Here is a 26,941-nt window from a genome sequence, read left to right as displayed (position 1 = left end):
AAGTGACTTGGTGTATAGCAAGAATAGGAGAGGGCCTAGAACAGAGCCCTGGGGGACACCAGTGGTGAGAGCGCGTGGCGAGGAGACAGATTCTCGCCACGCCACCTGGTAGGAGCGACCTGTCAGGTAGGACGCAATCCAAGCGTGGGCCGCGCCGGAGATGCCCAACTCGGAGAGGGTGGAGAGGAGGATCTGATGGTTCACAGTATCGAAGGCAGCCGATAGGTCTAGAAGGATGAGAGCAGAGGAGAGAGAGTTAGCTTTAGCAGTGCGGAGCGCCTCCGTGATACAGAGAAGAGCAGTCTCAGTTGAATGACTAGTCTTGAAACCTGACTGATTTGGATCAAGAAGGTCATTCTGAGAGAGATAGCGGGAGAGCTGGCCAAGGACGGCACGTTCAAGAGTTTTGGAGAGAAAAGAAAGAAGGGATACTGGTCTGTAGTTGTTGACATCGGAGGGATCGAGTGTAGGTTTTTTCAGAAGGGGTGCAACTCTCGCTCTCTTGAAGACGGAAGGGACGTAGCCAGCGGTCAGGGATGAGTTGATGAGCGAGGTGAGGTAAGGGAGAAGGTCTCCGGAAATGGTCTGGAGAAGAGAGGAGGGGATGGGGTCAAGCGGGCAGGTTGTTGGGCGGCGATTGTAATGTATCAATCATACATATATATCATACATACATATCATAGCATACATTAACTTGACTATGACTTGGAATATTTTACCTGTAGATAACAATTAAACATTGAGTCACTAGAGTCTGATTACTTGAGCAACCCCTTTCATGACTTTGCCCTTCTCTCCGGGTCATAAAAGGAGGATCATTTTCATATTATTCTAAGATGTTGGGCCCTGACTTTACCAGTAGAATGCAGCACATTGGCATTTGAGTAATGAGCTCAATGTAACATGCACTAATATGATAGAGTATAATGGAGATATAATACTCTACAAAGCTCATTGAAGATTTGTTTCTGATAGTTGTTAATTAAGTGTGCAAAGAGATGTTGATTCCAGACATTAACCTACCCCATCCCGCATTTAGAAAAAGGTCTATAACTAAATGAGAATTAAATAAATTAATAATTGAAAAAAAGCACTTAAATCCTGTGTGACACTCAGCTGAAGCAGTGTGCTGTTGAAAGGCCCTAAGGATTCCTGCAATGAGATGCCAATTTAGGTAAGACCTTCAAGGTACCAGCCATGCTGAGACAGAAACAAACTGACATGGTGTAACACCTGGTGTTATGCTGAATTATGTCACTTTTTTTTTATCAGGCCAGTCACACATTTTGAACAATAGCCACGTTGATATATGGTGCCAATGGGATGCCTTCCAGTGTAATGAAAATGTAATTGTTTGCCAGTCATCGGAGTTGGATATATAGGCACCAATTCTAGCATTCTTTTTTTGTTTTGGAAATAATATTTTAACTTGACTGCACGTCCAACACAGTTCTTACAAATGTATTGTGTAGCTCAATTACTCTGATAAATTAGAAAACAAATTCCTGTGCAAGTAGGTTTAACCTGTATCGTACTCCAATTCCCTTTTCACAGTGGTTCTTCCACTCCAGTTCTGACATATATTATTTAGTATTTTAGGAAATCTTGCAGCTTCTCTTCTTGACACACTGTATAAAAAATATGTCCCTGTGCTCTGCATAAGAAGATGAAGAATAGACAGGCTATACAGTCTGCATCTGATATGGTCACATTTTTTAACCGTTATAATAGCAGTGTCATCGTGCTCACACCCACGTCCAGTGATTCGTCTATTTGCCCGTCATTCAAAGTTTTGTTCGCATTCACTGGTCAACTTTTTCAAGAAGGAACGTCTCGCTAAATGTTTTGAGTTTGATTCAGATTTGGAGTGGACTTCAGCGCAGTAACTTTATCCGTAGGCTACCATTTGGACTGGAAATTAGGATATATGTAGTCTTACAATTTTAGTTTACAAGTGGACTCACTAATTCATGATGGAACTGGAGGGTGAGAAACCGAAGTATGGTAAGTTGTTAGCTTGTTTAGTTTATATAGGCTACCATATCTCTTTAACAGCGCTTACACTGTCCTGGGATAGCTAGCCGACCAGCCCCATATAGTTTCGTTTTCATGTATGAAGAAGACTGGAGTGTGGAATGCAACATTGTATTGGTGTGTGCTGGTTGCATGTGACAATTTAACTCAGCATTGGGCTATTACATATTTGATTTACCTCATTGACGTAGCCTAACTCAATCAACTTTTCTCTGTCTCCTTTTCAGAGAATAGACTAATGGAAATTGACTCACAATTCGAGCCATAATTTTCATACGTAATAGTCTATGCTTGGTCTATGCTTCTGTTTTGGGCTAGTCTACACATTGCATTTGATTAGCCTAGGTTGTTGTTGCCTCTCTCACATTCCCACGCCCAGGTCTCATCCCTGTGCCAAACAATGATATTACTGATAAACATTCCATACAATAATTGCACACTTGTATGCAAATACTGTAGCCTATCTCAAATGATCATACAATATGATTCTCAAATAGAATGTGGGTTTCTTTCAATTCTCAAAAACATTTTCAGTTAGTCAGTAGTAAACATGTAGTTTACTATTGTTAGGGTTAAGCTGTAGTGTCCCTGCTCAGGCTTTGCGTGTTCAGTTGCTACATTCCTCAGCCTGGTATGGCACACTAGAGAACGACTCACCAGTTTTGTGCTGACAGAAAAATGACCACCATCCGAATATAGATTAGTTAATTAAAAAATGCCTCATGGTGGGTCTGAATCTGAATTTATAGAAGATACTGTGTATATAGTTTCAGCTATTGTCAGGAAAACCCTGCTATTCCCTGCAATATAAAGATGTTGGTAGGTTAACGGAACCAAACAATTGTTGTTCATGTAAGGGAAATGTTTTTTCTTGAAGATATGTTCTTATAATACATTAGTTAATTTATGCTGCCTAAAAAGAGCAAGAATCTCTGCTGAAGTAGACAAACCTCTACCAAAATGATAGAGTCTGACTCCACGCTTGTCATTTGGACTTTAAATATACAGTACCAGTCAAAAGTTTGGACACACCTACTCATTCCAGGGTTTTTCTTTATTTTTACTATTTTCTACATTGTAGAATAATAGTGAAGACATAAAAACTATGAAATAACACATATGGAATCATTTTGTAACCAAAGTAGTAAACAAATCAGAATATAAGATTCTTCAAAATTTGCACACTCTTGGCATTCTCTCAACCAGCTTCATGAGGTAGTCACCTGAAATCCATTTCAATTAACAGATGTGCCTTGTTAAAAGTTAATTTGTGGAATTTCTTTCCTTAATGCGTTTGAGCCAATCAGTTATGATGTGACAAGGTAGGGGTGGTATACAGAAGATAGCCCTATTTGGTAAAAACCATGTCCATATTATGGCAATAACAACTCAAATAAGCAAAGAGAAATGACAGTCCATCATTACTTCAGTCAATCTGGATGCTTTGCTGGTGACACTGTCTGTGATTTATTTAGAATTCATGGCACACTTAACCAGCATGGCTACCACAGCATTCTGCAGCGATACGCCATCCCATTTGGTTTGCGCTTAGTGGGACTATTATTTGTTTATCAACAGGACAATGACCCAACACACCTCCAGGGTGTGTAAGGGCTATTTGACCAAGAAGGAGAGTGATGGAGTGCTGCATCAGATTATCTGGCCTCCATAATCACCCAACCTCAACCCAATTGCGATGGTTTGGGATGATTTGGATGGCAGAGTGAAGGAAAAGCAGCCAACAAGTGCTCAGCATATGTGTGAATTCCTTCAAAACTGTTGGAAAAGCATGTGAAGCTGGTAGAGAGAATGCCAAGAGTGTGCAAAGCTGTCATCAAGGCAAAGGGTGGCTACTTTGAAGAATCTAATTATAAAATATATTTTATTTGTTGAACACTTATTTGGTTACTACATGATTCCATATGTGTTATTTCATAGTTTGATGTCTTCGCTATTATTCTACAATGTAGAAAATAGTAAAAATAAAGAAAAACCCTTAAATGAGTAAGTTTCTCATTTTCACTGTTTGTGTTTTGGTTTTATGTGGGGTTTGCAGAGCCCTGTGAACAACATGGAGGAGGGATAAGGCGAGATTAATGGTTGACTTGTTAGCTGTCTCCCCTCCCCAGCCATATGAAAGCTGTTTTTCTTCTTTTCGCTGCACACAGCCTTTTCCTCCCTCTGCCTGTCTTATGATGACTCATTTATTATTTAAAATCCTCTCTTTCATTATCCAATACTTCTACCACTCTTCCTACCACAATACATTTTACAACCTCAGTATAGGCTACTATTTAGTATACAGCACTGTTTGCCTCTTCCCTCTATACAGGATTTAGGAATGTGTTATAACCCTCATACAAACAAGTAGTCAGGTCAACAACAGAGCAAGCTTTTGATGGGAAGAAAAGACAGTTGAGCATCAAACTGCATTGTGGGAATAGTAAGCTGTGACTTGGCAGGAAATAAAGTTGAAGACATTCTGTGAAAAGTTGTGGGGTTAATGACCTCTAGCATTATATTGTGACATAAATGACTCTCTCAAATGACTGTCAAATTCAGCGTAGTAACTCTTAAATGAAAATAATGATGGAGGTGCAGATGTATTGGAATCTGACCAGTAGGAAGCATATTTAGTGATAATCAGGTGTTATGTGTTTGTGTGGTTATAAATAGTGTAATGATTGTTAGACAGAGGACTTATAGAGGCCCTTCGTTTTTCTTCTTCGTTGTAAGTTTCTTGTGTGTTTGTTTTGCGGTCGTATGAAGTCTTTCTGCATTTAATGGAAATCTGTCAGGGTTTCACATAAGAAGGCAAAGGACAACAAACATAACTATGGGGAGTTTGACACAGGCTACCACCTTGCAGAAATGAACAGTCCTCACTTGGTTAAAGATTGTATCTGTTTTTATGAAGAAATGGTTTTCAATATCTCCCCCAGCATTGCTCAACATTCCTTTGACCCTGACTCTCCCATGTGCTAATGTTGTAGATACATTCATACGGTTATATTTTAGGTTTTCATGGTATAATAGGACTGCCTCAGAAATACAGTGGGGTTAAGGCTGCGATCTAACATAGTCATCCCCATTTCACATCATGGAGTAATTTCAGGCCAACACATATCAGGAAACCTCAATAACAGGGGAACTGACAGGATCAGACAGCCTACAGCCCTGTGCAGTCTTAGTTTATGTGTAATTATAAGACATATTTAGGAGAGTGGTTTGAAATTTGATCCAGAGTCTCTCTGATCTTTATTTCAAGCTCTGGCAAGGTCAAGCTACACTCTTATAAAAAAATGGTTCCAAAAGGGTTCTTTGGCTGTCCCCATAGGACAACCCTTTCTGTTTTCAAGTAGAACCTTTTTGATTCCAGGTAGAACTCTTTTGGGTTCCATGTAGAACACTCTGTGTAAAGGGTTCTTCATGGAACTCAAATAGGTTCTGGCTGGAACCAAAATGGTTCTACCTAGGACCAAAAAGGATTCTTCAAAGGGTTCCCGTATGGGGACAGCCAAATAACCCTTTTAGGTTCTAGATAGCACCTTTCTTTCTAAGAGTGTAGCAATAGTGTAGTGTTGTGCTATTCATGAACATTTGCATTTGAAGTCCAATCCAGCTGTTTTCTATTACAACAGCTGTCATCGTGTTATCACTTGGTCTATTTGTGTGGTATACCCTTCCTCTTCCTGACTGGTAGTCATCGCTGTTGGACTTGGCTGCCCTCCCACAGCCTGTCTGGTCTGTCACATCTTGTCACGACTTCCGAAGTCGGGTCCTCTCCTTGTTCGGGTGGCGCTCGGCGTCGCTGGTCTTCTAGCCATCATTGATCCACTTTTTATTTTCCATGTGTTTTGTCTTGTTTTTCCTCAATTCCCTCAATCACTTGTTGTGTATTTAACCCTCTGTTCCCCCCATGTCTTTGTGTGGGATTGTTTATTGTAAGTGCTTGTGCACGTGTTGATTGGTGCACAACGGGTTTTTGTACCCAATATCTTGTTATTTTTATGCCGTTGGTGTCAGGATTTGGCCAGGGTTGTTCCGGGTTTTGGTCACTAGATGCCCCCATTGTGCTTTTTGTCCTTATGTTTTTTCCCTTGATCCCCATTATTATTTGCACCTGTGCCTCGTTTTCCCTGATTGTATTCAAACCCTTAGTTTCCCTCAGTTCTGTGCTCTGTGTTTGTATGTTAGCACCCAGCCCTAGTGTTCTGTGTATTCTTGTCGATTCCGGTGGATGCTCTTGTGGAATTCTGTTTTTGTTTTTGAGTATCTCTTGAGGCTTTTTTGTGCTATTCCTACCACCTTTTGGATTTGCCATTTTTGTATTGAAGGACTTCTCCTTTTTACTTTATTAAATACACCGTCTTAAGTACTGCTGTGTCTGCCTCATCTTCTGGGTTCTGCTGACTATTCGTGGCTCAGTTGGTTAAGTGACTGTTTCTCACTCCGGAGACCCAGGTTCGTAACCGGGTCCTGACAGTTGGTTTTGCTATTAAACTTCTCCGGCTATTACCAAGTTCTGCGCTCCTGCGTCTGACTTCTCTACCATCGGTTACGCACCCCTTACAGAATCTCACACCAACTATATGGAGTCAGCAGGAGCAAGTGCTCCTGGAATAGGGGTGGAGGAGTGCATCCGGGAGCATGCGGTGATGCGCCACCACCTCGGCGCCGCCATGGACCACGTTGTCCAAACTATGGACCGCTGGGAGAGGCAGGGAGTTCCTCTAGCGCCTTCACCAGCACAACCAGGGTCTCCATTACTCATCCCCCCTTCACCCGGTCCCAGTGGGATTCGTCTCGCACTTCCCAGGGAGTATGACGGGACGGCTGCACACTGCCAGGGTTTTCTGTTACAGCTCGACATCTACCTGGCAGCCGTCCACCGGCTCCTTCAGGTCATGAGAAGGTGTCTGCCCTCATCTCGTGCCTCTCTGGGAAAGCCTTGGAGTGGGCCAACGCCGTGTGGGGAGAAGGAGATGCGGCGCTGGACCAGTCTTCGACCACCCACCCAACTGGGATTGGTCGGACGGTGCAGTGTTTGGCTGGGTCGGACGTTGCCCATGTTCACCTCCAGCAGGCCGAGCTGCACCAGAAAGCCAGCGCGGACCGTCACCGCAGTGAGGCCCCGGTGTTCGCACTGGGGGACTGGGTCTGGCTCTCGACACAGAACCTGCCCCTCTGCCTGCCCTGCCGGAAGCTAGGTCCGCGGTTTGTGGGGCCATTTAAAGTACTGAGGAGAGTGAACAAGGTTTGTTATAGGTTACAGCTTCCCCCTGATTACCATAGTAACCCCTCGTTCCATGTGTCTCTCCTCAGGCCGGTGGTGGTTGGCCCGCTCCAGGAGTCTTAGGTGCGGGAGGTTCCTCCGCCCCCTCTGGACATCAAGGGGGCCCCGGCGTACTCCATTCGCTATATCCTGGATTTGAGGTGTCGGGTGAGGGGCCTTCAGTACCTCGTGGAGTGGGAAGGAACGGTCCGGAGGAGAGGTACTGGGTTCCAGTGGAGGACGTGTTGGACCCCTCAATGCTGCGGGAGTTCCACCGTCTCCGTCCGGATCGCCCGGTGCCTCGCCCTCCGGGTCGTCCCCGAGGCTGGCATCGGCGCGCTGCTGGAGCCGTGCGTCAAGGAGGAGGTACTGTCATGACTTCCGCCAAAGTTGGGTCCTCTCCTTGTTCGGGAGGCGGTCGGCAGTCGGCGTCGCCTGTCTTCTAGCCATCATTGATACACTTTTCATTTTCCATGTGTTTTGTCTTGTTTTTCCTCACACCTAGTTTCAATTCCCTCAATCACTTGTTGTGTATGTAACTGTCAGTCCCCCCCATGTCTTTGTATGGGATTGTTTATTGTAAGTGCTTGTCCACCTGTTGATTGGTGCACGACGGGTTTTTGTACCCAATAACTTGTTCTTTTTATGCCGTTGGTTTTGCTATTAAACATCTCCGGCTATTACCAAGTTCTGCTCTCCTGCGTCTGACTTCCCTACCACCGGTTACGCACCCCTTACACATCGGGATGTTTGGAAGGTGAAAAACCCCTATACTCTTTGGAATTCTGCATTGTTTGGTAGATTGTTGTAGCTGAATCAGAGCCACGAGTAAGGGGTGCAAAAATAGAGCACTATTTTGGAAATTAGGTTCATTTAGCAGACATTTAGAGAGTGTAATCATGTTTCTTTGTCAATGTTATCAAAACATAGCCAAGTAATCTAATTGATGTTGCCTAATGGGTTGGTGCTGTGGCTCTGGCCTATCTATCTCTGCTATGAGCACAATGGAGAAAACAACAAAGACAAGACATGAATGGGCGTCTGTTTCATTGAAGTGCAGTGCTGTCTGTTGTCCCTGAGAGAGTCTCTCACTGGAGTAAATTAGGGAGACAGACAGTAGAGGTGACACTCTCTCCTCAGGAAGATGGGCCTGTTTATCCAGCAAGCTTCAGAAAGTGGAAACTGAAGAAGAGTAGATGGTTAGGATTCAGGAGCCTCTTATATTCATTGTTACAGCAGAGTTTTGTTTAGGATTTTAGTCCAGAGCAGGGATGGAATTACATATTGTCTCTTGGGATGCTCTAAAAATAGTGGACTGGACCAACATTGATATTTGTAACGTTTACGTGGGTGTCCTGGTAGCTCTGTAATTTGAACCCTGACCCAAAGTGTACAGACATCTAGTCCAGACCATAAAGAGAATGCTGTTTTTATTAGCAGATATATTTGGAGAGAGGGCACACTTCCCTACCCTAACCACCAACAAGGCTCCATATCTAGTTTGATATCTCTGAAGTAGTTATGTTATCTACTGTTGGTCAAGTCAATCTTATCTTGATGTTGAAAACTCCCTATGAGGGAAACGGTCATACATACTGCACTCAGTCAACACTCTACTACTGCACTTACTGTAATGAGAGGCAGACAGACTGCTACTATAGCCTACTGAGTTGATATGACATCATGCTTCTCTTTTCTCAGGAGTATACAGTGCCTTCGGGAAAGTATTCAGACCCCTTCCCCCTTTCCACATTTTGTTACGTTACAGTCTTATTTTAAAATTGATTAAATAAATAAAAAATAATCATCAATACACACAATACCCCAGAATGACAAAGTGAAAACAGATTTGTAGAATTTTTGGCAAATGTATTAAAAATAAAAACAGAAATACCTTATTTACATAAGTATTCAGACCCTTTGCTATGAGACTCGAAGTTGAGCTCAGGTGCATCCTGTTTCCATCCTTGAGATGTTTCTACAACTTGATTGGAGTCCATCTGTGGTAAATTGAATTGATTGGGCATGATTTGGAAAGGCACATAGAGCTCCGAGACAGGATTGTGTCGAGGCACAGATCTGAAGAAGGGTACCAAACAAGTTCCGCAGGATTGAAGGTCCCCAAGAACACAGTGGCCTCCATCATTCTTAAATGGAAGAAGTTTGAGAACCACCAAGACTCTTCCTAGAGCTGTCTGAATACTTATATAAATGTGATATTTCAGTTTTTGTGCCAAAATTTTGAAAAACCTGTTTTTGCTTTGTCATTATGGGGTATTGTGTGGAGATTGATGAGGGGGAAAAACATTTTAATCACTTTTAGAATAAGGCTGTAATGTAACAAAATGTTGAAAAAGTGAAGGGGTCTGAATACTTTCCAAATGCTCTGTATAATAGTTGACTCAGGAGAAGTGCACATTGGATGAGTGCATACTGTTTATGTGCATTGCTGTTCACCAGTCCCAAACAAAATACATTATTTATGTTCTCTCCAGATATGTGCATACACATATTCAGCATGACAGTCACAATATATTCTGTACATAGAGCACTGTAGATATCGGCATGGGTATAAATACAGGCATGGTGGACAGATAAAACATTTATTGGAAGGTTTACCTTATTTATGGTTGTTTTCACTATTGAGAGGCTAGGGAGGAAGGATAATATTTTAGGAGAAACTCGACTCAGGAAACAATAGAACATTTCCAAAGCAAGGTCAAGAAAACCAGAAGGTCAAGACAACCAGAAGCAAAACTGCCGTGTGTAGTACACTATACAATGAGCTCTCTGTCCACAAGAGGAACAGTGGTACAGTGGGGCAAAAAAGTATTTAGTCAGCCACCAATTGTGCAAGTTCTCCCACTTAAAAGGATGAGAGAGGCCTGTAATTTTCATCATAGGTACACTTCAACTATGACAGACAAAATGAGAAATATAAATCCAGAAAATCACATTGTAGGATTTTTAATGAATTTATTTGCAAATTATGGTGGAAAATAAGTATTTGGTCACCTACAAACAAGCAAGATTTCTGGCTCTCACAGACCTGTAACTTCTTCTTTAAGAGGCTCCTCTGTCCTCCACTCGTTACCTGTATTAATGGCACCTGTTTGAACTTGTTATCAGTATAAAAGACACCTGTCCACAACCTCAAACAGTCACACTCCAAACTCCACTATGGCCAAGACCAAAGAGCTGTCAAAGGACACCAGAAACAAAATTGTAGACCTGCACCAGGCTGGGAAGACTGAATCTGCAATAGGTAAGCAGCTTGGTTTGAAGAAATCAACTGTGGGAGCAATTATTAGGAAATGGAAGACATACAAGACCACTGATAATCTCAGCCCGTGGGGTCAAAATGATCACAAGAACGGTGAGCAAAAATCCCAGAACCACACGGGGGGACCTAGTGAATGACCTGCAGTGAGCTGGGACCAGTAAGTAACCATCAGTAACACACTACGCCACCAGGGACTCAAATCCTGCAGTGCCAGACGTGTCCCCCTGCTTAAGCCAGTATATGTCCAGGCCCGTCTGAAGTTTGCTAGAGAGCATTTGGATGATCCAGAAGAATATTGGGAGAATGTCATATGGTCAGATGAAACCAAAATATAACTTTTTGGTAAAAACAACTCGTCGTGTTTGGAGGACAAAGAATGCTGAGTTGCATCCAAAGAACACCATACCTACTGTGAAGCATGGGGGTGGAAACATCATGCTTTGGGGCTGTTCTTCTGCAAAGGGACCAGGACGACTGATCTGTGTAAAGGAAATAATGAATGGGGCCATGTATCATGAGATTTTGAGTGAAAACCTCCTTCCATCAAGCAAAGGCATTGAAGATGAAACTTGGCTGGGTCTTTCAGCATGACAATGATCCCAAACACACCGCCTGGGCAACGAAGGAGTGGCTTCGTAAGAAGCATTTCAAGGTCCTGGAGTGGCCTAGCCAGTCTCCAGATCTCAACCCCATAGAAAATCTTTGGAGGGAGTTGAAAGTCCGTGTTGCTCAGCAACAGCCCCAAAACATCACTACTCTAGAGGAGATCTGCATGGAGGAATGGGCCAAAATACCAGCAACAGTGTGTGAAAACCTTGTGAAGACTTACAGAAAATGTTTGACCTCTGTCATTGCCAACAAAGAGTATATAACAAAGTATTGAGATAAACTTTTGTTATTGACCAAATACTTATTTTCCACCATAATTTGCAAATTAATTAATTAAAAATCCTACAATGTGATTTTCTGGATTTTTTTTCTAATTTTGTCTGTCATAGTTGAAGTGTACCTATGATGAAAATTACAGGCCTCTCTCATATTTTTAAGTGGGAGAACTTGCACAATTGGTGGTTGACTAAATACTTTTTTGCCCCACTGTATATCTATTTCTTTGTGCATATTTTTGGGAAACATCTAGCCACAGTAGTGTACCCTAATAAACAACCGATGTAGCAAATAACATTTGTCCTGATAGTGAATGTATGTCACGCCCTGGCCATAGAGAGGCTTTTATTCTCTATTTTGGTTAGGCCAGGGTGTGACTCGGGTGGGCATTCTAGTTTCTTTACTTCTATGTTTTTGGCCAGGTGTGGTTCTCAATCAGAGGCAGCTGTCTATCGTTGTCTCTGATTGAGAATCATACTTACACAGCTTTTTTCCCCACCTGTGTTTTGTGGGTAGTTATTTTCTGTTTCTGTACCTGACAGAACTGTTCGTTGTCGGTTTGCACGTTGTTATTTTGTTCAAGTGTTTTGAGAACAAAAGGATTATGTACGCTCACCCCGCTGCGCTTTGGTCTACTTCATTCGACGGCCGTGACAATGTAGTGAGGCTGAGGATGCATTAATGGATTAAAGTTGGCAGGCCCTGACAGCACACTCCCACTCACCATGCTTCCCCAACAGAATACCACATTGTTCTCTTGTTCCTAATGTGCTGTAGCTTTTTTTAATACCTTTTCTCAAGCAATAGAGAAAATGTGACACTGAAATGTGGGAATTTATGTCATACCCATATTATGTTTTCAGTGGAGATCCAACTCTTGCAGGGTGAAATATGCTCCCTGTGCATAGCCCATCGAGATGTTGAGACTATTTTGTGCTGGTAGCTTGTAACCGTCTGTTACTGTGCATGTCATAATGAGCCAGTAGGGTTTTACAGAAAATGAAGATAGAGGGAGCCTTTGCTTACTCTCATTAACTTGTAATGAAGGGACAATTGGCCATTCCCAGAATGACACAGACTACCCATTGGCCAAAACAAGTGACTCCACTGCCTGGAAAGAGTATGGAGAGATTGCAACAGAAGCTTCTCATCAATACCCATTTTCCAAACACAGCTCATCATGAAACATACTCCATTTCCCCATAATCTGTCTTTATCATCAGCATACACAGCATCCCGTTGGGTTCAGACAAAGGCAATCCAAATTGAATTGTTATAGAGATTGCTTTTCATTGCTCACTGCTAAATGTGTTTTAATAAAAAGTAGTCTAATATCCCGCTAGCGTGCAAACCCAGTGAAAGCAGAGGAAATGGCACAACAGGATGTGGTTATGGATATGTGAATATCCAGCCAAGCTGGGTGAAACCACCCAATGTAATACAGTCATGTTCCCACAAGAGGGTAGAAAACACCTATGAATATGACATGCAATGGCTCTGAGAGGACACACCTGGAAATAACAGAGAGGAATAGCGGAAGCGAGAGGTTTAACACAGCCCAAAATATGTCCATGAAAATAAGCCCACGAAGTGAGGTATTTTTGTATGGAGGTCAATGAGAGTGTCGAATTTGGTATAAAAAAAATGTAAGGTTAGACTATTTTGATAGTCCATCTGCAGGTGCTCTATCCAAATAAAGTGTGGCCAAATGTAATTGCTAATTTGCTACGTGAGGCTTATTTGATCGAATAGAAGTTTCATAATGGTTGGGTTGTTACGAAAGCACTGATATAAGTGGACACACATGGCATTTCGTCAACTTTGGCAAAAAAAAACAACTTTATATCTGCATTGTGCCTGTTCTCATAGAGAGAGATAGAGGACTCATCATGGACAGGGCTCGACATTAACACTTGTCCGCTTGCCCGGGACAAGAAAAACAATTGTCGGACAAGAAGAATATAGATTTAAGTTGTCCAAATGTACACGTAAAAAACAATCACGCAAAAATCGCAATATCAAACATTGGGTTACTCCGATCAGAATTGGATCAGTGTCCTCTGGATGCAATGTGTTGCGCAATGTGTTGCACACTGTCCTCCCAATCTCAGCAGAGCGCGTATAATATTCTAGGCCTGCATTGACAGGCCTTTACATCTTGCAGTCACGAGATGCGTTTTTGAAATGTACATTTGTTGATATTCATTGCTAGTTAGTGAGTTATTTGCCCAGTTATAGCTCATTTTAGTCATGAATGAAACTCCTGTAAAAGGCATGGTGTGTGTATCACCTGCGTTCCAGTGGGACATTGCCAGAGGAGAGAGAGAGAGAGACATTTGCGCAGCAGGTAAAATAATGATATACAAAAAGACTAACTAGATAGCCAATTCAAAACATATTGTGTAGTTTGGCTGGGCAACGGTAGGTGTATAACACTTAAATAAATAATTTCAATCATGAACTATCTAGCTTTTAGCATGTATTAATGTCATTGCCATGTCCAATGTCCTAAAATAACTTTCCACATAGGCGCAAGTGGTCTGACATGCAGTTGATACGGGTGCACAGTTGATGAAACCAATGCTGCAAACTCCGGTTGTAAAACCGTCTCTCACACGCTCAAAATCTATTCACTGGCCATATAATTCTGACAAAGTTACAAGAATATTCCTAGACTAGGCTAATTGACAAGTAACTCTTATGCTGTCAACACTGAATATTTTAACCTTATAAATAGATAAACATCTTAGTTAGCTACCTCAACCACCTTAACCATTTGATCCCTGGTTCATTGAATAAGGGAATTATTTTATAAAGACCATAAAAAGTATTTGGTTGAAATTGTAATGTTGCAGGGTGGCCAATCATGTTCCAGGAGATTCCAGGAGTGCTATTTGGTGTGCAGGCTTTTGCTCCAGCCTTGCGTGAACAGAGCACATTGCAAAAAATCAACTGCTCAATAGGACCTTGATAAGCCGACTCTGGTGCGTATTTTACTCTGTGGGGGTTAAGTGCCTTGCTCAAGGCCACAACAGTAGGAGATACTGTATAATACATGGGATCAGACCAGCAGCCTTCCCTTGTCAATACCAGTGATAATAATTCATGTTATTTTGTGAAGTGGTTACTTGCATAACACAAAACCATTTGTCGTATTTTTGGCATTTTTGGAGGGGGGGGGGGGTACAAGTGACTTGAGCTTTTGGACAATTAAAAAAAATCTGTCCTACTTGGCTGAAAAAGTGAATGTCAAGCCCTGATTGATTTAGCCATTGAGGACTTCCACCATTGTTAAAGTAGTAAACTGGGTGGGGATTCCTATGAGTTGGAAGCAATCAGCCATTGAAGAAGAAGAAAATGTACTACCTTAAAATTGAGATGCCATGCTGTCACGGACAATACAATGGCACAGATACAAAGACGAGTCCTCTATCTATCTCTATGGCCCGTTGTTCACAAGTTTATCTGCCCTCTCATTGGCTATAATGGTCCCTCCTCCTGCTTGCCTTCCATGTTGGAGGATAAGTATTTCCATTGTCAGAGCAGTCACATGTCTATCTTGTCAAAATAAGACAATCTTTGGCTATAATGAACTTCCTAATGAGCAGCTTTGAATTGAATGCAATTTGTGAATAATCCATTGGCCAGAGGTGCGCTCAGTTTGCTTGAACGTTTGCTACGTTGCAGAAGTGGTTTGTGCTGACGCTTGTACATTTTTGAACAGACTTTGAGGTACATTTGCTCCGGTTTGGTGGGTGTTTCGAGTCGTGCCTTGATGCAATGAGTAACGTATTTAAAGGTCAGAGGCAATGATACTGCTTTCCCCAAAACGACAATCCAACCCCCCTTTTCACCTGGCCGTTCAGTACATCGCTGTTAACGTTCAGTTGAATGTTGCAGAACATAAAAACATACTAAACGCAGCCCTGGTGGGACAATAATTATTCAAACGTAGAAGAAGTGACGGCTAGAAATAAGTAAATAAGGCTGTGTTTCCACAAGCAGCCCAATTCTGATATTTATTTCCACAACTTGGTCTTTTGACCAACCACATCAGATCTTTCACATCAGGGTCCGTTTTCCCAATAGCATCTTAAGGCTGAGTTTATTGTTAGAACCAACAATGGGCCCAGATCTTTTTCAGAGCTGATCTGATTTGTCAAAAGGCCAATTAGTGGAGAAATATCAGAATTGCCATTTAAGATAGATCTAGAAGTTAAATAAGGTATCAAAATATAGCTTTGTGTTCATTTGACAGTCTAAATAGCTTCAGGGCTGGAGATCTTGATTAAAGCGCTCATCTATCCAGTATTATAACCAACCCACCTTATTATAACCAGCCCACCGGAGTCTCAGCAGTCTCCAGTGCAACAGCTTTTTGTTTCCCCCCCAAACACATGTTTAATCATTCCTGTGTAGTTTGCTTGGGATCCACAAAGATATCCAGCAGCTTTTTCACAGAGGGGGAGGGGAGAGTCAGTGTAGTGAAAAACAAGGAATTGTCTCCACCCATTTTGCCTCGTTTGTGCTCCCACCCTTCCCTGTAGGTGAGCTACCTGACCAAACTCTGGGGAGAGAGAGAGTGTGAAAGAGGTAGAGAAAGCCAGGAACAAAGGCAGAAAGTGAGAGAAACACAGACAAAAAGAGCTCTGTGTGGAGGAAAAAGGGGAAGAGAAAGGTACAGGTGGACTAGAGATTTGAGCTCGGCAGCTGTTGGGGGGTTGGGCAGTGGGTGGACTCTGAGGAACAGGGGTGTGCTCAGAGCTGTTGCAGACAGGTTGGACAAGTTTCTTCCCACAATACCTGTCTCTCTCACGTTCTTAAACACACCAGTTGGCAGGAAAGGGAAGTGAAGCAAAAAAAGGGCTGAAGAAAAAGAGGGAGAGTTCTGGTCCTTTATAAGCTGACTACCAGAAAGAAATTTAAAGATGCCTGAGGAGCAACCCTATTACGGAAAGCATGGTAACTTCTATTTGCGTCAATGTGGTTTTACCTTTTTTAATCTTGTGAAAAGCTGTTTGTGTCTTTATGTTGGTTGGTTGGTTTGGTTGTAGCTTAAGTTCTTGAAGTGGGATAGAGCTTTTCTCACTGCTTGAATGTGTTAATGAATCTATCAGTTGGAGCTTGTTAAAGGGTGGTGTAATTTGTCTCTAGAGAAGATCGGCACTGGGTGAAACTACACCTATAGTATTGGCATTATGAAAACAACATGTCTGAGAATGGGTGTGGGTTAAACCTGCTGATTTTGTGTGTGTGTGTGTGTGTGTGTGTGTGTGTGTGTGTGTGTGTGTGTGTGTGTGTGTGTGTGGATAAATGCAAGTGCTTGTGTATCAATGTTTTCTCTCTTCTATCAAATGCTGCTGCATTGTGTGTATATAAGGACTGGACTGAAAAATTGGCAGGAAACATTTTGTTTTCAGCCCTGAAAAAACATAAATGCATCAGCCATTGTTGTTTTGGGCAAATGTTTCCTCACTTTGCTCCAGCCTACACTTCCTTTGCAAGCTGTTTCCACCATGTCTTTGAAGGGCATGTCAGGCTGATTATGCCCATGTAACACTTTAACATCCAGACTCTGGATCTCTGTGCTTGTGGAATGATGTTCTCTGGGGGCAGGCCCACTATAATGCATGCTGCGACAGCACCCTCACCACTGCTCTGCATTATTAATGGCCGCCATGCTGAACGTCATACTCTATAGTATCTAGCCTAGACCTAGTGGTTCATCCACCTTAAGACTGTGATTATTGATGTTCTGGGAAGCTGAGATTCAGTATGGCTCAACTTGAGCACTTCTGACTGATTTGTTATAATCGTACCCTTTCTCATCTAGTCCTAAATGTAGTTGACTTTAATGCCTCCTTTTGGTCGTCTGAGGATTTAGAACTGGCAATGAGTGAATGTAGTTTTGCTCATGACATCTCCATTCCCTCCTTGTACAGTAACTGTAGGTAACTTTGATTGATGTGGGCTGATGGCAGATGTGGAGAGTCTGCCGTCTCTGTGCTCCTCCTCACCCTGTGGGAACTCCAGGGTTCAGATCCAGGTTACACATTGTATTGGGTGTGAAAGGGAGAGAATATTGTGCACTGGTTTATAGCCAAGTTTAATTTGGCGGATGTTATCAAGTTGAGAATGTCAAGAAACATTAACAAGAGCAAACTTTAAAAAAAACCTTTTCGTGGCATGAATCAACATTTTTCAGCATCGGCTGAAGGAGACATCACATGCATTCATTCCCCACATACGCTGCTGCTACTGTCTTATGTATCCTGTTGCCTGGTCACTTTACCCCTACCTATATGTAGATCACAGGAGGCTGCTGCTACTGTCTTATGTATCCTGTTGCCTGGTCACTTTACCCCTACCTATATGTAGATCACAGGAGGCTGCTGCTACTGTCTTATGTATCCTGTTGCCTGGTCACTTTACCCCTACCTATATGTAGATCACAGGAGGCTGCTACTGTCTTATGTATCCTGTTGCCTGGTCACTTTACCCCTACCTATATGTAGATCACAGGAGGCTGCTGCTACTGTCTTATGTATCCTGTTGCCTGGTCACTTTACCCCTACCTATATGTAGATCACAGGAGGCTGCTACTGTCTTATGTATCCTGTTTCCTGGTCACTTTACCCCTACCTATATGTAGATCACAGGAGGCTGCTACTGTCTTATGTATCCTGTTGCCTGGTCACTTTACCCCTACCTATATGTAGATCACAGGAGGCTGCTGCTACTGTCTTATGTATCCTGTTGCCTGGTCACTTTACCCCTACCTATATGTAGATCACAGGAGGCTGCTGCTACTGTCTTATGTATCCTGTTGCCTGGTCACTTTACCCCTACCTATATGTAGATCACAGGAGGCTGCTGAGGGGAGGACGTTTCATAATAATGGCTGAATGGAGCAAATGAATGGCATGGAAACCATATTTGATACCATTCTGCTCCAGCCCATCCTCCCCAATTAAGGTTTCACCAACCACCTGTGATGTAGATGGCTACCTCAATTACCTCGTACCCCTGCACATCAACTGTGGTACTCCCTGTATATAACCATGTTACTTTTTACTCGTTATTCAATATTCACTGTGTATTATTCCTCGTTCCACCATTTTGAAAAATATTTTATCTTAACTCTGCATTTTTGGGAAATGACCCCCAAGTAAGCACAAAAAAAAGTGATTTGATGAATAGGTTGTGCTCACACAGTAGAGTTGCTGACCTCTGGTGACTGTGTTGTGGTACTGCAGGTTCTCAAGTTGCAGTTGCTTAGTCACTACAGAGGAATTTGTTGGGTTGCCAGGTGTGTCTGCTCCGAGGGGAAATGTAATCTGACCAACAGTAAAGGGAGCAGAATGTCAACGCGTGGGCAATCCACTCTGTTTACCCCATGAAATGTATAACTAGGAGGCAGACGCCCCCACATGGAACAGTGTCAAAGTGCATCTTGGTTATGAAATGCCTTCTGACAACCCTGCAGTGTGTACACTTTCATTTAACTTCTACGCTGCAAGCCATTTACCATCTGAAATTGTATTCCTACTGTATTTTTCAATACTTGCGTTCTTTCCATCTAGGTGAACCAAGGAAGTATGACCCCACCTTCAAAGGCCCCATCTATAACAGGTGAGAGGATTGCCAGTTCATCCACACTGTAGTCAGGACGGCACATAATTCACATCTAAAAACTATTGTTCCCGTAACGTTTCCATGTCTCCCTCTCTCTTTACTCTAGGGGCTGCACTGACATTGTATGCTGCATCCTCTTCATTATTTGCATACTGGGCTATGTTGCAGTGGGAATTCTGGGTAAGTAAATGTGTACTATAGGCACAAACAAGCTTAACTGACCCCATATTAAGGACTTGCGTATACCTGGAGTCATGCCCTTGGGTATGTCTCTGAGTGGTGCTCACCTAAAGCATGTCTGTGTGTTAAAGATGTCTGATATTTGATTGTTTCTTTGTTGTTGATGGTTCCCTTCTCCCCTAGCCTGGTCCCAGGGAGACCCCAGGAAGGTGATCTACCCCACAGACAGCAGAGGACAGTTCTGTGGGCAGGCAGGCACACCTCTGGAGTAAGTTCTGCCCTCATCATTCATACACGGTGGAATACATAATGGACAATCACTAACACTCACATGTGTTGGTTGTCTCCATCATTCCCCCCCTGGGCATTCTCTCTTTAAACCTGCTCTTGTTCTCTGAACAACTGGTTGTGTGTGTTTTATTGTAGGACGAAGCCCCTGCTGTTCTACTTCAACATCATGAAGTGTGCCAGTCCCATGGTGCTGCTGGAGTTTCAGTGCCCAACCACACAGGTGACCTGAACCTTTGTTTTCAGTTGATACGTTCTTGTACGCCATGTTATTTATGTATGCCTATGCACTTGTATTATCTTGGCTCATGCCTTACATTTCTTTTGCCATCAGATGTGTGTGGAGAAATGCCCTGATAAGTTCCTGACGCTCCTGAAGGCCTACACCAATAAAGAGGACTTTAAGTATTATAAGAACTTCTGCAAGGAGGGTCTAGAGGGGCTGGTGAGTAGCATGTGAAGAGGAATCTGAGATAGGTGGCGTAGTAGTTTCCCAAAATCAACATGGATGACAATGTCAAGATTCCTTGGTATAGAATGTCAAGAATGTGACAGTGTTTTGTTCTACAGCAATAGTGTGCCCAGTGGCAGTTTAGTGTGAACAATTCAAACTTTGAATATACATTGTCGCACCAATGGTTGAGATACTAAGTGCTGGTTGTTCATGTGTGTTTTAGACTGTAACACAGATCCTGAGTACTGGCCTGTGTCCTGCCATGCTGACTCCAAGTAAACCCTGTAAGTACGGCTCTTGTCTCTTTTGCTCCCCTATCCTGTCTACCTGCCCTTCTTCCATTCCTCTGAGTCGAACTCCCAACACTCCATCTGGCCAGCCCATCCTCCACAATGAAAAAAGTGAAAGACATTATTTTAGCTGCTCTCCCTTATTGTCGTGTCTTCTCCTTCACCCCCCTTCCTCTTCCTCCAGTCACCCGCAGGTGCTTCCCTGCCCTGGACCAGAAGAAGGGAGGGGAGATCACAGTGGGAAATAACTCTAAGTTTGATGACGGGGAGGGGAACATTAGAGATGCCAAAGATCTGGTGGCGGGGGTCAAGTGAGTCCACAGATAAACAGAATTTGCAAGATGTTTTCCTGTGATGGTTGCTAGGGCTACATCTACAATCAGCATTGGTCACTGTATTTTCTTCTATAGGAATGCCACAGTGGTCATTGAGGCTCGACAAGTGGTCATGAAGATCTTTGAGGATTACACCCAGTCCTGGTACTGGATCCTAATGTAAGTCAGCATCTTCCCTTTGACACTATTCTACACTGAATTCTACACTGAATTCCAAAGCACTTGATCAGCAAAGAGGCAGTTACGTAGCCACTCAAGTTTGTCTTTGTGTCGGGGTTCAGAGGGTTGGTGATTGCCATGCTCATCAGTCTCCTTTTCATCGTCCTTCTGCGCTTCCTGGCCGGGATCATGGTGTGGGTCATGATCGTCATGGTGATTCTGGTCATTGGATACGGTAAAAACCAGTTCAACAGTCCCATTTTGAGTTGTTTCTTAATGTTCATATCTCTATATATAAACTCTCTATAATCAAGAGTCATATCCTGTGTCCCTTTCCCTAATCTCTATCAAAATGCTGAACGTCCCTCTTGTGGCCATGCTCTGTATTGAACCACAGGCATCTTCCACTGCTCCATGGAGTATGTTAGCCTGAAGTCAGAGGCCGGCTCTAATGTCACACTAAAGGACCTGGGCTTCCAGACAGACTTCTCTGTGTACCTGCATATCAGACAGACCTGGCTGGCCTTCAGTAAGTCTCCCCACTAACCTTCTCTCAACCTTAAAGCTAGTGTGGCTCAGGAGGTATACACCTGGGCCAATACATTAGAGTTCTACTATAAGTCACGAAGCAGGATCAACGTTAGCCAGGTAACTTTTATAAACCCTTAGATATATTTCAGTTTTATCGCAAGCATAAACTGATACTAAGGACAACTAGGATTCCTGTATAAATGGTTGTGACTGAATTCTCCATTTTGTTTTTATGCCTTTTCTCTCTCCCATTCTCTTAGTTATTATTCTGGCCATTGTGGAGGTCGTCATCATTTTGCTGCTCATCTTCCTCAGGAATAGAATCCTCATCGCTATCGCTCTCATCAAAGAAGCCAGCAGGTCAGGAAACGGGAGTGCTATCTGCACTTACAGGCATTTATAATGAGATTGGATGGGAAATGGATAATTGATTGCGAGATCATTGTCGTTAAAGGGTGATGTAATACATAGATGGTGGATAAGACCTTTCTAGTGCTAAACTGTGATTTGTTTACAGGGCTATTGGCTATGTGATGTCAGCCCTGTTTTACCCCTTGTTCACCTTTGCCCTCCTATCCATTGTCATCGCCTACTGGGCCGTGACCGCTGTGTATCCTTCATGTTTGGAGAAAAATGACTCATAGGCTTGAGTAACTCAACATGCTCTTCTGAATGATTGATGTGTATTTGCTGGGATGTGTAGTTCTCTGGGTCATGTTCTAGACCTTGACAGCCTCTGGCCAGGTTCCTGTCCACCTCCAATCAGCCCATCTATAAGGTGTTCAATGAGACAGCCTGCGATCACTCCAGGAAAATCTGCGAGCCAGCTGTGAGTCCTGCTTTTCCGTTAGCCCATGCAGTATATCACCATCGAACAGCCTGATCTTAATTGGGGATACATTGAACTATCGGCTCACATTCAATGATAAAAGTGTATACAATGGGTAGAATGTCCACTGTTGATTCTTCTCTACCTGTCTCCTCCAGAACTTCAGCACCTCCAGTATGAAGGCCGAGTGCCCAGACTCCAAGTGTCTGTTTGCCTTCTACGGTGGAGAGACGGTCTACCATAAGTACCTGATCGGCCTGCAGTTCTACAACGTCTTCCTGTTCTTCTGGTGTGCCAACTTTGTGACAGCGCTGGGTCAGATGACCCTGGCTGGGGCCTTTGCCTCCTACTACTGGGCCTTCGTCAAGCCTGACGACATGCCTGCCTTCCCCATCTTCTCATCCCTTGGCAGATCACTCAGGTGTGTGTGACTGTTTACGTTCCTGTTCCTAACCAAGTTGGGTGTTCAGATATGTACATGATGCTTTGTTGCATATGTGGGTATCTTGACAACATTTAAGGTTGGTTAGTGACATGTCATCACTCCCCTGCTCAGATATCACACAGGTTCCCTGGCGTTTGGCTCTCTCATCCTCTCCATCATCCAGATCATCAGGGTTCTGCTGGAGTACATCGACCACAAGCTCCAAGGTGAGCCATAGATCCTGTATTATCAGTACTATGTACGGTATGTTGCTATTAACACAGCTGTCATTGTTTGCCCTCATCATACTTCACATTAGTTGTGTATGAATGTTTTTTGTTTTTTTTGTACTTGTGTTGGCTCTGATTGGTTCTGCCCTACTGTGTGTTATTCTCCCCTAAAGGAACCCAAAACAAGTGCACGAAGTTCCTTCTGTGCTGTCTCAAGTGCTGCTTCTGGTGCCTGGAGAAATTCATCAAGTTCATCAATAGAAATGCCTATATTATGGTGTGTGTACCACCTGTTTGTATGCACCTGCTGTGCCCAATGTCACCCAGTTAAATGCATGTCAGATTGGATATAATTCATTGCAGAGGAGCTTTGTCACCTGGATCATCTAACCGTTAACTGTGGGAAAATGTTTGGTTTATGCTTGATTATGAATTTGAGTCTGCTGCCTCCAGGTGGCGATATATGGCAAGAATTTCTGCACGTCTGCCAAAGATGCCTTCTTCCTTCTCATGAGGAACATGATCAGGTGAGTGAGTGTGCTGTTTCTTAATGTTTGTGTTGACTTAATGAACTTTATAAAATGGACTATGATCCATCACAACGTATCACTGTTTGACCTTGCAGGGTAGCCGTCCTGGACAAGGTGACAGACTTTCTGTTGTTCCTGGGTAAACTCCTCATCGTGGGGCTTGTGGGTAAGTGAGGCTGTTTCTATAGGAAACATGATGAACAATAACACGCTCTCAGTACGGCCAGTCTTCTAATGATTGTATTTAGTTTTATTACGTTTCACTGTTGACAACCAGTTGTGCTATTGGATGAGAACTCTTCAGTCCTGTTTCCCAGGAATCTTTGCCTTCTTCTTCTTCTCTGGGAGGGTGAAGGCCTTTGAGAACACAGCGCCCAACCTCCACTACTACTGGGTTCCCATCCTGGTGAGTAGCATAGCCGTCCTCCGGGTCTGGTGGGTTATGTACAAAGACATGTAGTTTAACCTATGATTTAAATGTAGCTGAGTGTAACCTACGGTGTTGTGTATTGTAATGGTTGGAGTGTGTTTCTCTCCTCAGACGGTGGTGGTTGGTTCCTACCTTATTGCCCACGGCTTCTTCAGCGTGTACGCCATGTGTGTGGACACACTCTTCCTCTGCTTCTGTGAGTAACAGAGGAACCATCCCCCTCTCTCTTGTTTTATGTATTGTCATTCCCCCACAAACACAAGGTACCAGTGGTGAGAAGGTAAAGGATTATGGTGTACACAGTATACTCAGGAAATGGCTGCCTCGTGTTGGCAACTGTTTTACATCTCAAAGCTTTACTAAATGGCAAGTTTTGAAGTCAAGATGTCCCAATGTGTCTAGAGTTCATGTTGTCCTGAAATGGTGACTTCCTCTCTTTCTTCATGACCTCTTTCACTGCTAATGGTGTTGGGCTGCCACTAATGATGAATTGCATGATGATATTCTGGTGTTCTTCATAATGCTTTATTGCTAAGTTATTGAACCTAACCCAGCTTTCTAGGACTAGTGTTAACTTGCTGGTTGCAGACAATGGGGAAGTTTGGGTGTTGATCTATTCATTTAAAATGCGAATGGGTGCTTTTGCTGGGAATTTTGACTGACTTTCTCTTTCTCTCCCTTCTCAATTCATATTGTTTTCCTCCATCTCCCTTACTAATGCCACCCTTCACCTTCATCATCCTGTTTTCAAAACAACCATCCCTTGACCCCATATAACACACACGTGTGTGTGTGTGCGCGCGCACACACACACACACACACACACACACATAGGCGAAGACCTGGAGAGAAATGATGGCTCTCTGGCAAGACCGTATTACATGTCAGCTTCGCTCCATGACATTCTGTCGGAGAACAAGGCTGTGGAGGAGACCGAGGAGCCAACCCAGTCCTCGCCACATCAGCCAGATGACCAACACGTCCAGCTGAAACAATAGCAGCCTCCGATGCAGGGGAAAGACCAGGACGTTTAGGAGTAGTCATAGCAAAGACACTGTGGACGAGATCTCCACCTGCAGATCTGTCTTGTAGAACTGGGCATGCTACTCATGATTGGTAGATCGATATGAAAGCCTGAATTTGAACAAGTCAACTGCTTCACCAGTATGTATGTGCTCTTAATGGTTGGAGTTGGCAAATGATAGTAGTTTCAAACCATAAACAAATCTAGGGATTCCACTGATGTTTTAGTGAACATGTTGCAGTTCTGACATTGTTGCTAGAAGGGAAACCCTGTCGGCCATAGGAAACAATGTGCCTAATTGACTATCCGTTTTGGTCTGATGTATTGAACCTCTTACATATCACATTGTTTACAGTTAATGCATTCAAAAGATCTCTGCAATGCTACCATCATTAGTATTACTGCTATCAGTGCATTATTAAAATGTTGATATTTTCAATGATCTATAAAAGCCATATGTAGTTTTGTATATACTGAAATGTATTTCTTAGTTCCGCTTGTGAGGGAAGCGGCTCCATTTTGTTCTGTAAAGCAATTGCAATCAGATCCCTTATTGCCTTGAAATGTTTGCCTGTCAGCAAGGTCTGTTTGCTGCACTGCCCTGGAGACTCCTAGGATCTATGAGCATTAACTGAATGCAGTATCTCCTTTCTCTCTTGTGCTATTGTGCATGTTGGTAGTATGTCTGCTAGTGATTAAAGCTGCCAGTCTTTCTGTTATTTGCCTTTCCTCCTCATTCTCTTTCTGCATTGTGTTGATGGGGAACAAGCTAAGGTAACTAACTTCCTTTTGGGTTTGACTAGGCAAACTTTACCAATTCTATCAAAAGCAGGCCAATTGTGTTTTGTAGGATGACATGTTAAATGACTTAAAGCATTTGTTTAACTTGGTGTAATCTTTGAAGCTTTGCTAATGCATCACAAGTTGGTTCTGATCTGGCCCCTGCTTGGAAATGTAACAATGTTCATGTTTTTTGTTTTGAAATAATGTTCATATTTTTGTCTCATGATGTTTTCTCTGATTCTTCAGTGGAGGACCTGGAGAGGAACGATGGCAGTGCGGAGAGACCCTTCCTGATGTCTGACCGCCTCCTCAAAGTCCTGAATAAGAAGAACAAGCCTGAACCAGCAGAGTAGCGCTCTCCCATGTGGTGTGGAGGAGGGCAAAAGCTCTGGTGTGTAATTGTGTGTGTATATAGTGGAGTATGCCTTAAAGATTGGGTTGGCCAAGGACCTCATGCTGTCACTCATCCTGCACCTATGTGTCAATCTGTTGCCAGAAGTCCAAACAATCACTGCCGTCCTCTGTGGTCGAGTGAGGCGTAATTTTAATGCTGCATGCAGAGTGCTTCTTATAAGGATGTGTTTTTTTTTTCTTTCGTTATTTGGTTTGGATGAAAACAGTTGTTTATTTTTTAAGTATATTTTCAAAAACCATCAACCAAATGTGGTTCTTATTGAATATAGTTGTACGTTACTGTAATCAGACCAGCTGTTAGCTAGTATGTTATGAGCATGTTTTGTTATGAATATTACTTGGAGTGTGTTACATGAAGGTGAGCACGGAACTGATCTATTTAGTAAAGTATTTTATACATTTGTATGTAACCTATGCAATTATTTTAATACATGCAGTACTTCAAACAAGTTTATAATGTATAACTACTTTTTAATTGTTGCAATATTTTCTCTGCTTTGTCATTACCAAAGCCATTAATACAGTACTGTAGCCTCTTTTTAACCCGCTGTTCAACATCAATGGTTTGCTCTCTGTTTATAATTGCGAGAGAATGAGCGGTAAAGGAATGTATTAAGATGGTGTGAAGCTGAAAGCAGGGAAAAATATGGGTCGTATGTGGATCTGTTTAAGTGCCTGTGGAATTCTGAAAATAAAAATAGTTTTGTACATTTAGTCCTGTGTGTGACTGCCTGCCAGGGCAGATGTGATTATTTAGCTATCGTCAGTTAAACTGTTTTAATGGTCAGCTGTGGATCCTGACGGCTCTCTGAATGACAAGTAAAGCATCTATAAACAGAATTAACTGTTCTACGATCATCAATTATACAGTTGATGTTGGAAGTTTACATACACCTTAGCCAAATACATTTAAGCTCAGTTTTTCACA

General features: G+C 42.8%; 1 protein-coding gene across 4 annotated transcripts; it reads left to right on the top strand.

Annotated features, from left to right (window-relative positions):
* The first annotated feature begins 1,832 nt into the window (after window positions 1-1,832).
* On the top strand, window positions 1,833-26,727 carry LOC135554278 (choline transporter-like protein 2). Of its 4 annotated transcripts, none has more exons than XM_064986476.1 (22): window positions 1,833-2,004; window positions 19,061-19,109; window positions 19,219-19,292; window positions 19,476-19,560; window positions 19,719-19,803; window positions 19,915-20,025; window positions 20,258-20,318; window positions 20,509-20,635; window positions 20,735-20,818; window positions 20,941-21,053; window positions 21,216-21,347; window positions 21,610-21,709; window positions 21,867-21,959; window positions 22,094-22,178; window positions 22,337-22,599; window positions 22,735-22,829; window positions 23,006-23,109; window positions 23,286-23,359; window positions 23,458-23,528; window positions 23,680-23,768; window positions 23,904-23,988; window positions 24,627-25,535. In XM_064986476.1, the coding sequence occupies exons 1-22, from the start codon at window positions 1,971-1,973 to the stop codon at window positions 24,788-24,790; spliced, it is 2,178 nt and encodes a 725-aa protein (XP_064842548.1). In that variant the 5' UTR covers window positions 1,833-1,970; the 3' UTR covers window positions 24,791-25,535. The 4 variants fall into 4 exon arrangements, with proteins under 4 accessions (XP_064842548.1, XP_064842550.1, XP_064842549.1 ...); XM_064986478.1 differs by lacking the exon at window positions 24,627-25,535 and adding an exon at window positions 25,846-26,727 and having other exon boundaries at window positions 1,835-2,004; XM_064986477.1 differs by lacking the exon at window positions 1,833-2,004 and adding an exon at window positions 16,038-16,439.
* The last annotated feature ends 214 nt before the right edge of the window (window positions 26,728-26,941 follow it).

The sequence above is a fragment of the Oncorhynchus masou genome, chromosome 14 (assembly GCF_036934945.1).
Source record: "Oncorhynchus masou masou isolate Uvic2021 chromosome 14, UVic_Omas_1.1, whole genome shotgun sequence".
NCBI lineage: Eukaryota > Metazoa > Chordata > Actinopteri > Salmoniformes > Salmonidae > Oncorhynchus > Oncorhynchus masou.
Note: the sequence above shows the minus strand (reverse complement) of the source record. Positions and strands in the feature narration are given on the sequence as shown.